General features: G+C 48.8%; 1 protein-coding gene across 2 annotated transcripts in view; it reads right to left on the minus strand.

The window, feature by feature from the left end:
- Positions 1–16,497, minus strand: part of Xrra1 (X-ray radiation resistance associated 1) — a 64,966-nt gene that overhangs the window by 7,184 nt on the left and 41,285 nt on the right. For both annotated transcript variants that reach the window (XM_059270647.1, XM_059270640.1), the window contains 4 exons: positions 14,170–14,298; positions 13,348–13,553; positions 7,929–7,969; positions 4,273–4,398 (listed from right to left, as the gene is read on the minus strand). In XM_059270647.1, the coding sequence (XP_059126630.1) occupies positions 4,273–4,398; positions 7,929–7,969; positions 13,348–13,553; positions 14,170–14,298 (502 nt within the window). The remainder of the gene's footprint in view (positions 1–4,272; positions 4,399–7,928; positions 7,970–13,347; positions 13,554–14,169; positions 14,299–16,497) is intronic.

Raw genomic sequence — 16,497 nt, forward strand, 5'->3', positions numbered from 1 at the left:
TGTATGGGTGTTTTGCCTGCATGTATGTCTGTACACTACATGTGTGCAATGACCTCAGAGGCCAGAAGAGGGTGTTGGATCTCCCTGGAACTGGAGTTACAGTTGGTTGTGAGCGGCCACGTGGTGCTCTTTACAGCTGAGCCATCTCTCCAGCCCCCACCCCACCCCCTTGTTGCATCTTTAAAACCTCTCTCTTATCCACACTGGATATGAGAGTGCCAAGGGTACTGGTGGCCCAAACGTCAAAAAGCCTTTGTCTCGAAGAGCCTTGAGGGTAGGCCCAGCACTGGCTTTGGATATACCGTCTTCCTCAGGGCAAACCTGCACACTCCAGCATTCCATCAGCAATACTCCTGGTATTCCTTGCCATCAGCCCTAAGCACCGATGGACTGAGGGAAGAGCACCAGAGGCCAGGGGCCCACTTATCAGTGGGATGAAGCTGAGCCATAGCAAGGGACACCTCATAGCTGGCTGGGGCCAGGGGCTATAGTACCCTGTGCACTTATCCTGTAAGTGGTCAGGCCAGACTGCATGACCAAAGTTACACAAGCATTGTTGAGCAGAGTAGCTAGAACGTGAGGACAGCAGTGGGGTGGAATCAGAGAAGCCTAGAGTGGGGTTCAATGCAGGGACACAGGAGGCACAAGGGGCGGGGAGGGGAAGGACAGACTCTTCAGTTTGGCTCCTGGATCCTCACTGGACTGCCCTGGAGCAAATGGCATCTCTCATGGTTGTTCATTCAGCTAGCCAACACCGATTCTCTAGACTGACCACAGACCACTAAAAGCTTCCTGTGAAGAGCCAGGCGCTAAGTGTCGGGACAGACTCTCTGCTCCTGACTCAGTCCTGGACAAGTCACAAGCAAATAGCTAGAGTGTTTCTTTTCCAGTAAAATTTTATTTATGGACTCTGAAATTTGATTTTGTATAATTTTAACACACCATGAAACGCTATCCTTGTTGAATGTACCTGGAAATATAAAAGCCACTCAGTCCAGAGGCTGACCAAGCCGTCTGCTCACTCATATTTTAATAGATCACAATCTTTCTCCTTTGTGGTCATAGTGCCTTTGCAGAACTAAGTAGCTACAACAGACTGATATATCATCTGGCCCTTTATTAAAAAAAAAAAAGTTGCTGGGCTTTGGGATGTAGCTCAGTGGTAAAACGCATGCCCAGCATGCTGAAAACACGTTACAAAAAGCTTGTGGACCTATGTGCTAGCGTCCAGAGAAGGAGGCTCAGTCTCCAGAGTTGCCTATGGTATATGTAATGATGGCCCAGGATGGCCCAAGCCTCTGGGTAAACGAGGCAATGAGAGACAAGCACTTCAGATGGGGAGTGGAAGTGTAAATTAATTCAGACAAGATATAAGATCCTGTTTATAGTTAAAATATGAAGGGAGCTGAGTGGCACCTAGGGTGTATGTGTATTATATGTTCTGTGATGCCAAGCCCTAGCTGAAAGGCATGGACTCAGGGTTCTGGCTGATTGGCAAGCAGAATCTGGCCCCAGGCTAGCTGCTCCCTATAGGGTGAGTCATATGACATCAGAGAGACACCTCTTTCAGTGATAACCTCTGATTTCTGCCCAACCTCACTGGGTTAAAGACAATATAACAATCAATTCTATGAGCTAAATAAATGCTGGTTAAAGTTTGAGTTAAAGTGACAGTTTTGCTTTTGACACGGCACTTCTGAGTGAACATCTTAGGGAGAGAAGTTCTGTTTGGAGGTAGACTTGAACCCCTGGTGAACCAAACACTCATTTCAACACATGTAGCTGTCTGTGTCTGTGGTGAGCTGTGTCTTCATGAGCAGCACTCATGAAGGCTTCCTGAGAGCCCGCTGTGCATCAAGTTGTCCTGGACTCTAAGGGTACACGTGTAAGCAGAACAAAGCCTAGCGCTTGAACAAGATGGAGCCTGACGGTCTGTGCAGGACCTGACAAGAGCTAACCACCACGGTGCTGGAGTTAACTGTCACACAGGGGAATGACAGCATGATGAGGACACGAGATGAGGGAGTGCAGAGAGGAAAGCAGGGCATCTCCAGGGTGAGTGGTGAGACACTGTCTCTCCTGTGGTCCCTGCCGGGGCTACATCTGCTGGAAGGACTCATCAACTAAAGGTTGTAATGAATGGGTGACGTCCAGCTGTGGCTCAGAGCATGGCAGTGAGGCCCCTGAGGGTGTGGTGATGGTGTGTGGGTATGAGAGAGGACCACAGAAAGCTTCATCGAGGCCCGGCACTGCAGCACACCGTGTGCCTGGAGAAGAGCTGCCCTTGCAGGAGAGGCAGTGGCCCCTGCTGCCCAGAGGAACAGCCAGTCCCAAGCATGGCATCTGGGAGAGGGAGCACTTGCTACTCCTGAGGCCGAGTAGGAAGGCACCTGGGTCCTGCACAGTAGAAATCTGCACAGTAGGACCATGACAATGTCCATCTCGGAGATGCAGGGCCACAGTGCTGCCCAAGACTGAGGTTGTAGTCCACCTTGGTTCCTACCTTGGTCTGGCAAGCGCCAAGGAACAAGCAACAGCATTCTACTGGGAGGCAGAAATGCTAAAGGGAGCTGCAGATGGGAACAGCAGAGACCCACCCTCACAGCCCAGCAAAGGTCAGGTCTCTGTGGTCTGAAAGGGATGCGCTTCAGTACAAATGACAGGCTACAATGCAAGGGTAGGGGCAGACCATGTGAAGAGGAAGCATTTGAAGGTGCCACAGCCATGTTAGGATCAGACAGAGACGACCGCAATACAAGGAGTATTATCAGAAGCAGAGGGAGGTGATTCACAACTGGACCGTGTGGTAGGTAGACGTGTGCTAAATGCAGCTACCCCTGCTAACAGTTTCAAAACGACAGAACTAAAGGTAGAAAAGAACAAAACTATGCCCAGGAGTGGATTTCTCTCTTCATGTGTGGGTGCACTTGTCTGCGCATGTGTGTGTGGAGGCCAGATGTTGGCATCTGGTGTCTTCCTGGGTAGCCAACAGGGCCCTAGGATCCACCTGCGGCAGCTGCTCTCCAGCACCTGGGCTACAGACGTGTGCTGCCACAGCTGGATTTGATGTGAGTGCTGGGGTTTGAACTCAGGGTCTCACACTTGTGTAGCAAGCAGCTTACTCACTGAGTCGACCCCAGACCCCTGAGTAGATACTTGAAAACACTGCTCTCGGTGACTGCTAAGCAAGAGTACAGGGAATAGTAGTGACACCGCCAATATCTTATCTCGACTGACATTCATCCACACTATCTCCACAGCTGCAGATACCTGGTGCTCTCGGTGCTCATGGAACAATCAGTTTTAGAGGGAACCTCAAAACCAGTTTAAGTAGACTTTAAAAAGAAAGAAATCTTATAAATCATGTTTACCTGACAAGAGAATGAATTAGAAATCAACAAATCTAAGACACCTAGAAGATTTGGAAATTAGCCAACTGATGCCCAAGGAACCCACAGGTCAAAGACAAAATCACAGGAAAAATTAAAAATCCCTCAGGGCTGGGCTGGGGTGTAGCTCCGTAGGTGAACACATGCTTAGTGTGCATGAGAACCTGGGTTTGTCATCCGGCACCAAAAAATAAACCACCGAGGGTCTATAGAAAATCAAACAAGCTCTGGATTCTAGACAGAGGGGAAACAGCTGAAGTTCAACGTGGACTTTTCAACCTGTTGTGTCCCCCAGTCCCCTTCACCTGATGAAACCCAGTGATTCAGATCTAAGCTTGGACACCACTTTTCCTCAGCCAAACGTTAGGACAGACCCGGCAGCACACACTACCTCACAGTGCTGTGTCGTCCCTCAGCAGCAAACGCGCTTACACTGTGACCGCCTGTCCAGTGCCATCTCTGAACTGACAAGCTCTGAAAGACGATGGATTTCTCTTTTACACAGTGTCTCTTGCTTAGGCTAACCTCAAACTCACCAGGCAGCTGATCTTGATTCTCGTGCCACTACCTCCCATGTGGTGGGATCACAGGGATGTGCCACCACACCTACTTATGCCATAGTGGGCACTGAGCCCTGGGTTTCACACATGCCGAGCAGGCACTCTGTAACCAAGCTACAGCCTCAGTCTTGAGGTCTTTTCACACCGATACTCCCAGTGCCTAGCACAGAGGCTAGTTCGTGGCAAGTGACACATAACCCTCCCTCCCCTGAGAGCCAGGAACACACACTTGGATGCTGGGAAGAAACTGCTGGACTTCAGGCCAGAATGGGTCACATCTCTTCCATCCATGCCCCAAGGAAAGAGCAAAGGCAGTTAGTTACCTTGTTGTAGGCCAGGCTAAGGTATCTGAGCTCTGGGAAAGGTGGGGCCAGTGTCTGGTTCCTCGCTTTCAGTGACTTCACAGGAAGAATCTCAAATATGGGAGGAAGGGAACATATCTTGGCTGTCTTAGAAGGAAAAAAAAAAAGTCAGAGTCAAAGTGTCACAATGATTAAAAAAAGAAAACGTTGAGGCTGTCAGCAGCCAAATGCCGTTTCTATTGGGTGTGGAGAAAGACCTCTAAGAGCGGCTGGCCAAAGAGACATCTGGGGTCATAAAGGCCAGAATTCTGACTCCATGTTCTTTAAGGTCACACGAGCTAATCCTCCAGTCTCCTAAGTTCCAATTTCAAGTTCTTTGGGGCCACAGACTACAGGAATGCTGCAGACACCAGAGGCTCCTGCCCTTTCTCCAGCCCCAAGGCGCCTTGGCCCTGGCCACCCCTTCTGTGTTTGCACTGATAAAGGCAATCAGTTGCCTTGGCCAGAAGAGGTAGGGTGGAAGGGGACTGACCCGGGGAACTCCCAGCACCCAGGCCCTCAGCCCCCAGTTCTCATTCCGGGTGAACAACGGCTAAGTCCTCACCAACCTGAGCTAGGCTCAGCCTGATGATAGGCTGGCTCCCCTCCAGGCCGGAGTGCCTCAGGGACAACGTAGGACCAAGCACACAACTGAAACTGACGGATTAACCATGCCAAACACTCACATGGAGTCAGAGGGCATGAGGAGGGTAGATATTGGGCTAAGATGAACCAGATGTCCCAAGTGCCACTAACGGCTGTCTGATCTTGATATAATCACTCTACTGCCCTTTCTTCGACAGATGAACATGTGTGCAGCAACTACTCTGGGCCAAATATTTTGTGAAGTCACACACATGAAACAGGCCAGCGTGAAGTAAACACAGATGAGTGATACTGTGGGAAACCTCCATGGCTCCTCTGGTCCAGGTCACCCTGCAATCTGACGGAGCAGGGGGCAGAGTGACAGCACACAGCAGTCTCCTCTACTTTTCAGCCCTGTGACAGGATTGAAGGGCTGCCTCTGGCCCCTTAGGGGACTATGGCTCTCTCCTGTGCAACTCTCAGCTTGGGGTCACATCCCTGCTCAACTCCACACACACACATTTAAGGGGTGTCCATCTAAAAACCGGCCACAGAAGATCAGCCCTAAACTTACCTGCCCTCTCCCATCACCTTCAAGGCACAAGACACTAAGAATAATTAAGACATCTTCAAGATTCTAGACACAGACTGCAGGCAGATTACTCCACCATGGGAATAGGGGGAGAAGCAATTACCCCATAAGGTAGTGGAGGCTGCCCCTGGAGTGGGAATGGTCATCTTATGACTGAGCCAACCCCCACCACCAAGCAATAATTTTTTGAGAGACCACAGGACCTCCAGAACCAGACCTGAAGCCATGAGCCACTCAGAGATGGACCAAGACTGATGGACTGCGTATACTTACGGCCCCACCCCACTGTCTTTTGTCCTTCCCCTCCATAGCCTGGGCTCTTCTCAGTAGCCCAAGGACAGAGGTTAGCCACCGGTCCCCCTGTTTCTTCTCAGTGTGGGTACACTGCACAACAAATTATTTCCTTCTTGACCACCACTTGTCTCCCTGAACTTTTGAGGAAGGCGGTGGCAGGAGTCTGGCCTGTTAGGACCCTCCAGCGTCAGAACTGGAGCAAGACTAGGTAAGCAGAAAGGGAAGTCAGAGTAGAGCACAGACCAGGAAAACCCAGAGAATCAGGCTCAGAGGACACTGAGCTGAGGACATGACTGGCCATCTCCTAGAGGGATGTGGATCTGATGTTTACAGAGAGAGAGACCCTTCTAGGTTTCTAGGTTTCTCAGTACCTTCTAGGTACTGAGCTGAAAGCACGCACCATCCTGCCAGCTGTCATTGATTTCCAAGGCACATCCCTGGCCACAGGCCCTTCCATCCAATGGGAATGAACTTTTGCAGTATGACCCTTGACACTGCCCACTCAAATGAGCAGCTGCCGTTTCTACACTCCTAAAGTAGATTGGCTGCCTTGTGGTGAAGAATTGATCTGGTTTCTGCGTGCTCTAGACTCCTGGCATTGAGCTTCTAAAGCCCTGAGAATTTCCTAAGTGATGGTTTGTCTGTTAGCCAGGGTTCCTTGAACCACATTTCCATTCTACTAATGGGATGGGGGGGGGGGGGGCCGCTGGTCAGGCCAGGTTGGAGGGGGGCTCTGAGTTCAAACATGCATCTGAGAAGACCCTCTACAAAAGCTGTGCACTGAGGCTCAGAAGAGCTTCCTGGTCGGTAAGTACTTTGAGGTGTTGGGAGGGTGCAGAAGTTTTACAGATAGGACCTTCCGGGTCTCACCTTAGGAGCCGCCTTCTCACTTTGCTGGCCTCATTTTTTGTCCTTTATATTACTACTGCAGTTGTTTGCGCATGGCCCTTTCTCAAGTTCTCTGAGTTCTAGAAAATTATTGACCCTCAGGGAGGTTGTGGGGACTCCCAGATTTGTAGCTAGGTGGTCACAGTGTGGATAGCTTACTGTCTTCTTCCTCCTTCATGACTGGCACCTAAAGTGAGGGCAGTTTTCTTAGGAATTCTCTCCCTAAACTTGACCTTAAACTCTGGGCTGGTTAGTGTGCTCTAATGTCACCCTGTCCCTCTAATACGCTTTGACAATAGAATGTGGCCAATGTGACACATTTGAATTTCACACTCCTCCATGCTTGCTTGCTCTCTTGAGACCTGAAACTGCCCTGTTGTTACGACCAGGGTGTAAAGATGGTGTGGAGAGCCAGGGCATGCCCTATCCTTGGAAGCTCAGTTCCCAGCTGGCCTGCAAAGCCAGCAGAACCGCCTTGCTAGCTCCAATAATTTTAGGACGTAATCAGCTGAACTGAAGTCAGTCAGTGGTTTTGTTGTGCAGCTGTAGTTAACCAGTCCAGTTTCTCACACAGTCATATCTGTGAGGAGGTGGCTTATCTCTCAAGGCCATGGGTTGGCTGGGTGTAGACATGCACATCTTGTTGCAATTGGATGCATCAATATTTAGTCTACATGTGTCAGTCTCCATGAGCTTGGTTAGTGAGCTCTGCCCTGAGTCAAAAACCAGCCTTCTGTGTTGACAAAATCGAACTGTACACCTTTGACAGCGAGGCTCAGGTCCGGGCAGCACTGTAACTCACCGGAAATCTACTTTCTGAGACCTTTGTGAGAGACCTCTTGTGAATTCCATCCTGGCAGTCCCAGTTATCATCCGAGGCAGTGGCTGTCACTGCACTCTACTGAACAGTATTTGAAGGCCTGGGGGCAAGTCTGTGACCAGTGAGGTCAGGGCCTAGTCAGTTCCCCCAGCACCTCCCCAACGTCAGCAGCACAGGGCTGACCCATAGTAGGAGCTCAGCAAAGACGTGTTTACTTAGTGTGACCTACAGAATCGTCTCTTGTGGCTCTGTTAACTTGTTACTATTTAATGCCCTTGTCATTCTTCGCCTTCGGAGTACAACTATTGATAGGACTTTTCCTGTATCGGCTGAGAAAGAATCCAGGTGAGGCTGCAAGTGCAGCTCAGGGGACAGCGCTCGCCCTGTAAGGCCGTGGGTTCGATCCCTACAAGGACAACAAACAAACAAACACAAACATGCAGTAGCAGTTCTGCTTACCTCTGAGGTTGAAAATCCAGGGTAAGATGAGAACACGACCTCTGAAACGACAAAGAGACGGAGGAAAGGTGGTGAGATCACCTGACCTCGGAGGGGTCAGGTCTGGGCATCTTCCCCACCCTGCACTCCGGTGCTTCCCAGTGCTCCCCAGACAGCTTCCAGTGCTAACACCGCAGAAAAGATCCGACTGGAATGAAACCAACTCCTTAGCCAGGCTGCTGAGGCCCGAGTGGCTGGTCCCCTCCCCACGTCTCCCATCGTTTCCCACCCCAGCTCATGCTGCCCTTCTGCTCACTCACAGCGTTTCAGTCACATGGACCTTCAGCCTAACTTTGCAACATGCAAGCTCTTTCTAGCCCTGGTGCTGGGAAGCCTGCATGGAGCGGAAAGCTAACCAGCTATCTCCTAAGAGAGAGGTACAGAACAGACATCCCATCGAGGAGCTGGGAGCAGCTGAGATAGGGAAGAGGCTGCAGAATGAGTTCAGCGGGCGGCAGCACTCTCCTTCACCTGGTGCCTGGGCCCCTCCCCCATGTCCGTGGCAGGATGGATGAGAAAGGTCACATGAAGGTAAACATAGGAGTGGGGGACAACACTCGCGCAAACAGTCCTCTAAGGACAGTCTAGCAGGGACTGGGGAAGGGTTAGCCAGTGAACAGCCAGTCTGTCAGAGAATGACAAGGAGGTGGCGGCTGTGAGGACCTGGACAGCAGGGAGGGGGGCGGGGCTCCCTTGCTTCCCTAGCTGCTGTGATTCCTGGGGAGGGCAAAATGGAAGCTTTACTTTGGTTAGCATGTGAATCCAAATGGCACATTTTCCATATTCATAAAGCAGCCCAACTTGTCCTGGAACTTTCTGACTCATTTGGCAGGTCCTCTCTTCAAAGATCTGTCTGAGCTCTGCAAGGCCAACTGAACTCAGATACTGGAAATTCAGCAGCAGATCTTTCTTGGGTCTAAGTCTTAGGTCTAAGGACTAAGAGGCCCCTCCTCCAAGATTCCAACTTTCCTGATTCCAACCTCTTTACACAAAGAAAATTCCAGGCTCTGGTGGCTTGTGAGGCAGTATCAAACTTTCCCAGGAAACAGAAGAGCAGTGAACACTGAACACCCCTGAACTTGTGAGGCAAGCACAACCTTGATTGACAGTCCTCACAGGAACACCACCACAGAGGAAGACATTACACCAATCACCTCCTGGACATTGAAGCAAAATCACTCCACACAACATCAGCAAATTCAATTCCTGGACCATCATGGCCAGCAGGGGTCTTGTCCCGGGAACGCAAGACTGACTCAACACTGAGAAGTCCATCCGAAGTTCTCTCAACCTTTCAGATAAAGAAACATGGGACCCCACCCCCTCCATCTGTTGTACAGGCTGGTGGTACATGTCTTTAATCCCAATACTGGAGAGACAGGCAGAGGCAGGCACATCTCTGTGAGTTCCAGGTCAGCCAGAGAGACATGGTAAGACCCTGTCTCAAAAATTTATTTTCACCTTCCCACCAATAAAAATCAGTCTATGTAATTACCAGCCCAATAGATTTTTTTTTTTTGAGACAGGGTTTCTCTGTAGCTTTGGAACTTGTCCTGGAACTTTCTCTGTAGACCAGGCTAGCCTTGAACTCACTGATATCTGCCTGCCTCTGCCTTCCGAGTGCTGGGATTAAAGGTATATGCCACCACTGCCCGGCCCAATAGATGTTTTTAAAAAAGAAATAAAATTCAATACTGATTCACAGAAAACAAACAAACAAACAAAAACCTCTTAGCAAACTAGGAATACATGCAGATTACTTTAAATTTGATACAAGACATCTACAAATATATATACAGCTAATATACTTTTGAAATACTGAATACTTTCTCCTCCTAAGGAAGAAAAATTACCACCATGGCTCCCCCCCCCGGGCCCCCCCCCCCCCCCCCCCCCCCCCCCGAGACAAGGTTTCTCTGTGTAGCTTTGGAGCCTATCCTGGAACTCACTCTGTAGCCCAGGCTGCAGGCTGGTGCTGTGGGATGGTCTGTATGTCAAGTGTGTTGCTGATTGGTCAGTAAATAAGTCACTGATTGGCCAGTGGCTAGGCAGGAAGTGTAGGCGGGACAAGGAGGAGAATAAAGCTGGGAAGTGGAAGGCTGAGAGAGAGACATTGCCAGCTGCCATGATGAGAAACAGCATGTGAAGATGCCAGTAAGCCACGAGCCACGTGGCAAGGTATAGATTTATAGAAATGGATTAATTTAACCTGTAAGAACAGTTAGCAAGAAGCTTGCCACGGCCATACAGTTTGTAACCAATATAAGTCTCTGTGTTTAACTTACTTGGTCGGGTCTGAGTGGCCGTGGGACTGGCAGGTGAGAGAGATTTGTCCTGACTGTGGGCCAGGCAGGAAAACTCGAGCTACAGGCTGGCCTCGAACTCACAGAGATCCGCCTGGCTCTGCCTCCCAAGTGCTGGGATTAAAAGCATGCGCCACTACCACCCAGGCCATCATGGCTTCTACTCAACACCATACTGTTTGGGTCAGCCAGTAAGGCAATAAAAAGGTGCTAAGAACTCTTACATTAGGAAAAGAGGAGACAAAATAGGTGTCATATATAGATGCTGCCACCATGAACAAAAAGAATCAAGAGAGCCTGCAAGTGACTAGAATAGAGAAATGAACTTGGAAATGTTGTTGCTAGGCATGAGTTCAAAATATCTGTGTACTAGCAACAAATGAGTGGGACTGAAATATAAAAAGCAACAGCATCAATGATAGCATAAAAAGAGATAAAAACCCAGGAATACATCTAATGACAGATGGTCATGGTCTCAGCCTTGGAAACAACAGAGCACTCCTGAGAGGACTTTAAATGACCCAAAAACCATGCTGGAGAGATGGCTCAGTGGTTAGGAGCACTGGCTGCTCTTCCAAAGGACCTGGGTTCAATTTCCAGCACTCACATGGCAGCTCACAATCTTCTGTAGCTCCAGTTCCAGGGGGACCCGATGCCCTCTTCTGGCCTCTGTGGGCACTGCATGCATGGGGTGTATAGACACACATATAGACAGAACACGCACCCATACACATAAAATGAAAAATAAAGGTTAAAAATAAGCGAAAGACCTGAAAACTGATAGGTTGTGTTCTTTTCCTATTCTGGAAAACATGATTTCCACCTCGACCTGTAGAGTCAGTGCACTTCCAATCAAATCTCAGTGGGATCGTGCCAGAAACTGACAATTCCCAAACTTAGGTGGATGCCAGGAATTGCTGGGCACCACAACTGACCTGAAGAACTTCACTAGCAAGCCACAGCCTAGTTAGAAAGCTACAGTGGCATTCACTTCTGCTATTGTTTCAGCTGGGCGTGTGTGTGGAAGGGTATGGGAGGGGGATGTATAAAAATAAAAATATATTAGCATGAAAAGAGCCTTATGTAAAACTGTATAATAAAAAATATTTTTTAAGTCTTTATAGAAAACCTGCGGAAGTGGGCAGGCCAGTGCAGGGCCAAGCACAGGGCTGGCCAGACATGCCTGTTACAGAAATGAGCTGCAGTCAGGGACCTGTGCACAGGAAATGCATTCACAGAGCATGCCTCCCGTAGTGTCATGTAGTAACAATGAGGAAATGAGGCCTCTGGTCTATGAGTTCTCAGGGAGAATGACTTCTGAAAGCTCTGGGAATCCACACAACTCCCACTGTCACCCAACAGTGTCTCCCTGCTCAGTGGGGGAAAACAAGCCTTTCAGTTAATGGTGCTGGGCCAAAAAGTATATGCATGCAAGCAAGTCAACTTTGACTCTGCCTCACACCATGCATGAAAACCCTAGGCAGATCACGGGTCAAAAGTTTAACACTTAAGCTTTTACAAGAACATATGGGAAAATATCTCCATAGTCTTGAGATAGGCTGCAAATTCAGGAAAGAAAAAAAAAATACTGACATAAAATGCTGAGGAATCAGATTTCATTCAAAAGCCATTATGATGAAATTTTTAGAAAATATGGCTGGGGAGTAGCTCAGTTGGGAGAGTGCTAGTCTAGCGTTTGTGAGCCTCCAGGTTTGATCCCAGCAGCAGCAGAAGAGGAGGAAGAGGACGAGGAGGAAGAAGAAGGAAAACTACATCCTAGGTGATGTTTGTAACATATTTATAAAGGATTTGTGTCCACAATTATAAAGAACCTGAAAAATCAAGAAAAAGATACACATTCCAACTTAAAAATAGGTAAAAGTCTTGAGTATTTCCCAAAGAAACACCAAAGTGATCAATAAACACATAAAAAAAAAAAACCCAGCATCACTAGTTATCTGAGAGATGGAAATTGAAACTGCGATGCAGTACCACCCCATAGCCAGCAGAACAGCCAACCTGAACTTTCAAGCATTGATGAGGCCCTGGAGTAACTGGGACTCACACACATCAGAGTGGACGTGAACACTGCACAGCCATGCTGGGAAATGTCTGCAGCGTCCACCAATGCTCAATATACTTGGAGATGTGTGACAGGCAAGTCCTCTCCTGGGCATATTCCCCAAGGAAATGAGGTCGTGTGCCCACTAAATGATAAGATGATGCTCACAGCAGTTCATAGCCTCAAACTAGATAGAACCAGAATGTCCCTCAACAGTAAAAAGGAAATAAATCGTGATGTACATGGAGTAAATAAGAGCAGGGAAAGAGATACATGCCGTAATATTAATGAACCCAATGACATAGCACTGAGTGAAAGAAACTGGGTACGAAGCCCATGCTGTACAGCTCTACACATGAACTTCAAATCGGACAGAAGTGGTTACTCTTGGAGGAGGTACTTCTTGCGAGGATCCCACGAAGACACTGGGAATGTTCTGGGTTGTAATGTGAGCGATGGGTAAAGAGTGTATAAGATGTCCAAGCTCTGCACAAGATCTCTGTTCTTCACCTGCTATAAACCTATTTCTTCCCCAATCTGAAGAGTAGACAAACAGTTGGCAGATGCATAGTACGGTAACTAGCTCAGTGGGACTGGAACAAAGTGTGTCCAACCCAGAGATGCGCTCCTCTGTTACCCCGCTTGGGGTTTACAACAGGAAATGCGTCATTCCTTTCTGCCTCTGGAGGATGCCATGCAGATGTGACTCTTGGAACTGTGGAGCCATCTGAGAACCCAGTAGGAACCAGCTTAACAGGACAAGCTGTGCCCAAGGAGGATGGAAGAGGCCTGAAGCCCTTCAGGACATGGGTATGCCACAGGCTTGCCTGACTTCTGAGTTTCTTAATAGATGAGATTTAAATAAGATTATCTACTTTTAGTTGGAGTTTGAAAGCATCTCACCGGACAGAACTAGTTGGGAAGTCTGAGCAGTTCCTCTAGGACACTCCCAGAACCAACCCTAGAAAGCCCACTCCCCGATGGAGCGCACATCGGAACCAAGGACATGGCTCACCTGTGCGGTCCACGTCTTTCTTCATGGGCAGTACAGTATAATTTGGTTGCTCATCCGGGGTCTCAAATATCCACGTCTGGGTCTGCAGCTCTTTCTGGGGGTTTGGCCCCTCTGTAACCCAGTCCCCCGACCCATCACAGAGCTGAACCTGTTGTAGGTACGGGATCCGGAAAATCTTGTTTTGGTCCAGGCTCAATTTCTTCAGTCTTCAATTAAGGAAAGTAAATTCAGAATCACAGCAGTGATGTGATCTCTGGGGTGTTACTGAGCAAGCTGGGGAACACACAGGTTTCAGGCTTGGACATGGACACCTGTTGTGTAGCCTTGAGATGAGGGGGACTTACCTTCTATGAGGCTCAGTGGCCTCACCTTATAATGGAGATAAGGTTTATTAATCTCTAAAGCTCTATGAAGACTAAATGAGACAATATGTAAACATCTGGGCACCAAGTAGTATTCGGTAAATAGTAACTAAAATCAAAGGAAATATTTTAGAGATCTTTATCAAATACGCAGACTTGGAAACAAAAGTTCTGTGTGTGTGTGTGTGTGTGTGTGTGTGTGTGTGTGTGTGTGTGTGCTTTTTTTGTGTGTGGGGGGTGGTGATGGTCAGGGTTCTACCCTGGGTAGTGGCTAATTCTACACGTGACCAGAAATAACCTTACTGATGTTGCATTTCTCTGTCAATCTAAGTTCAGAGAGAGAACTCACTTGCCCAAGGCCACACAGCACACACACATGGTGGAGACTGAATGAAGCACTCAGGGTGTGAGCCCCCACTGGGGTTGGGGATGGTACAAGAGGTGGGGGCTGTGACATTACCTCCTGAGCCCAGCCAGGCTGGCAAAGCAGCTGGGATTGGACAGTTTGTTGTCATCCAGCATCAGGGTCTCCAGTGCTGGGAACCTCAGGATGTACTTCTTGCTTGTCAGTGATGACATGGATGCCTCCCTGTGGGCACAGAGATCTTTTGTACTGAGTGAAAGCAGAGAATGAGAGCCACTATCCCTAGGAAGACAGGGACCTGACCAGGATGATTAACCAGCTTCAAAACTTCCCTAGTGCCTACAAGGGGTCCATTTAGAGATGAGCAGCAGGTCTAGCTCCCACCCACTGACCCCTCCCCCAAATCCTGCTTGTCCACACAGGCCACTGCATGGAGACAGTTTCACTGACACTGGGCTGTGCTGGGGTAGTAGGGTCACCGGCTGTGCTGATGGTCAACACCAGGTTGAATGAATCAAGACCAAATTGTAGAGATAATGCTACAGATGGTACACTGTACAATTCTGGCCAAAGGCAGACTCCTGAGAATCTTTTGTCACTCACCCTGAGGATTGGTAACCATGGGAACGATATGCTCTTGGCTTGGAACATGGCTGTGCCATCAAGGTTTCCTTGAAGAATTCCCAAAACACCTGAGAGTGGGATTCAAGAGGCTGAGGTCCTGATGTACACAGGTGGACAGGAAGTGGTGGCATTTTAGGTGTGATTGTTAATATGACCTCATGTTTCCAAGTGGATGAGGCCTAGGTTGCTCTAAAGACACATGGGCAGATGACACAGTTTCATCCCTCCCTGCACATTCCATTTCATCCACACAAAACAGAAACAACTGTGCACACACACACACACACACACACACACACACACACACACACACACATTCCATGCTTGAGCTATAAGCACACAGGCAAGAGACAGGGTGAGCAACATTTCTCCAGTCCTACTTCATTTCTGCACTGTGATAAGCGACTTCATGCAGTCTTTGCAGGGATCAGTGGCAGAGGCACTGTCCACCTGCTTTTCATCAGGAAGCTCAGTAACCTGCCAAAGGCTCACAGCCACAGAGTGGCAGAGCTCAAACTAGAGCTTAGTCCTTCCTGATTCCCAGGCCCAGACCTTTCCCACTACCGCCTCCTCTTCTGGTCCCATCTTTAAGTCCCGTGTGGATTACAGGTGAGGAGATGAAGAGGCCCTTGCTGCCTGGTCTAGACAGAGCTTGGCAGAAGTAGGTGAATTCAAAAGTAGGTAAAAAGTTGGGGTGGGTCTGGGAGGAGGGGGAAGAAGGGTATCCAAAATTCTGAGGACTAATGAAAAATGAAGGCCCTGGAACATACACATATACCTTAGGTTTCGCAGGTGGACACGGCGAGGGCCACAATCACTCATTCCCTCAGGGATTTCCTTAGCAGGGATTTATGTTGCTGGTACTGGGAGAGAAGGGACACTCCCCCATTGCAAGGCATTTCCAGTCCCATGGAGGAGGCATGAGACACTGCCCACCCACCATAAGGCAATTGCTATAACTGAAGTAGAGAGGAGCTGCAGGAAAGGCAACGATTAAGTGAATTAATAAAGAATGAGAGGAATTGTGTCGTGATTTTAACCTCTGTGAGAGGAAAGCAATAGAAAGAAATCAACTCTGGCTCTATAGCTCTGTGCAGCCATTTCCTACAGTGGGGCCCAGAGACACGTTCGCCTGTGAGGATACATGGGCAGAGTCTCGGAGAGGAGTGGGCACAGAGCTGAGAGAGAGAATTCTGGGCTGTTCTCCAGTCCTCGGACCTACAATCTTAACATAGATCCTGTCTGTCTTTAAGATGCAGTTGTGAGGTTCCTGGGTGTTCTTACAATGAATTCCCGCCATGGGGGCTTACTGTGGAACGACAGCCTTCTGCTGGTGAGTTCCATGCTCTGACCGAACAAGGGCCAGGGCAGATCGTTTAGAAAGGGCACTGGCACTCTGAATCTGAATCTCTACTCGACCAAATAGCCAGGAAGCCACAGCAGCTCTTCATTCTACTCCAGTGAGACATGCACTAGGAGTCAGGCCTTCAGACATTCCTCTTAAGCACTGTCACACTAAAGTGGTCCCGCTCGTTCCTGTGACAGTAAGACTACCCTGCTTTCTTAAAGTCTGCCCTAGAGAAAACACAGACAAAAAGTAAATGTCTCAAAAGAGGGCCAGGGGCCAGGGAGATGGCTCAGCAGGTAAATGCTCCTGCCGCCAAGTCTGACAGCCAGAGTCTGACGCCAGGAACCCACAAAGTAGGAGGGAAGCAAATTCCACAAGTTGTTCTCTGACCTGCACACATGTGCTGGAGCATGTGCGCTCCATAACAAATCAATCCAAAGAACCCCAGTTAT

This window comes from Peromyscus eremicus, chromosome 1 (genome assembly GCF_949786415.1).
Source record: "Peromyscus eremicus chromosome 1, PerEre_H2_v1, whole genome shotgun sequence".
NCBI lineage: Eukaryota > Metazoa > Chordata > Mammalia > Rodentia > Cricetidae > Peromyscus > Peromyscus eremicus.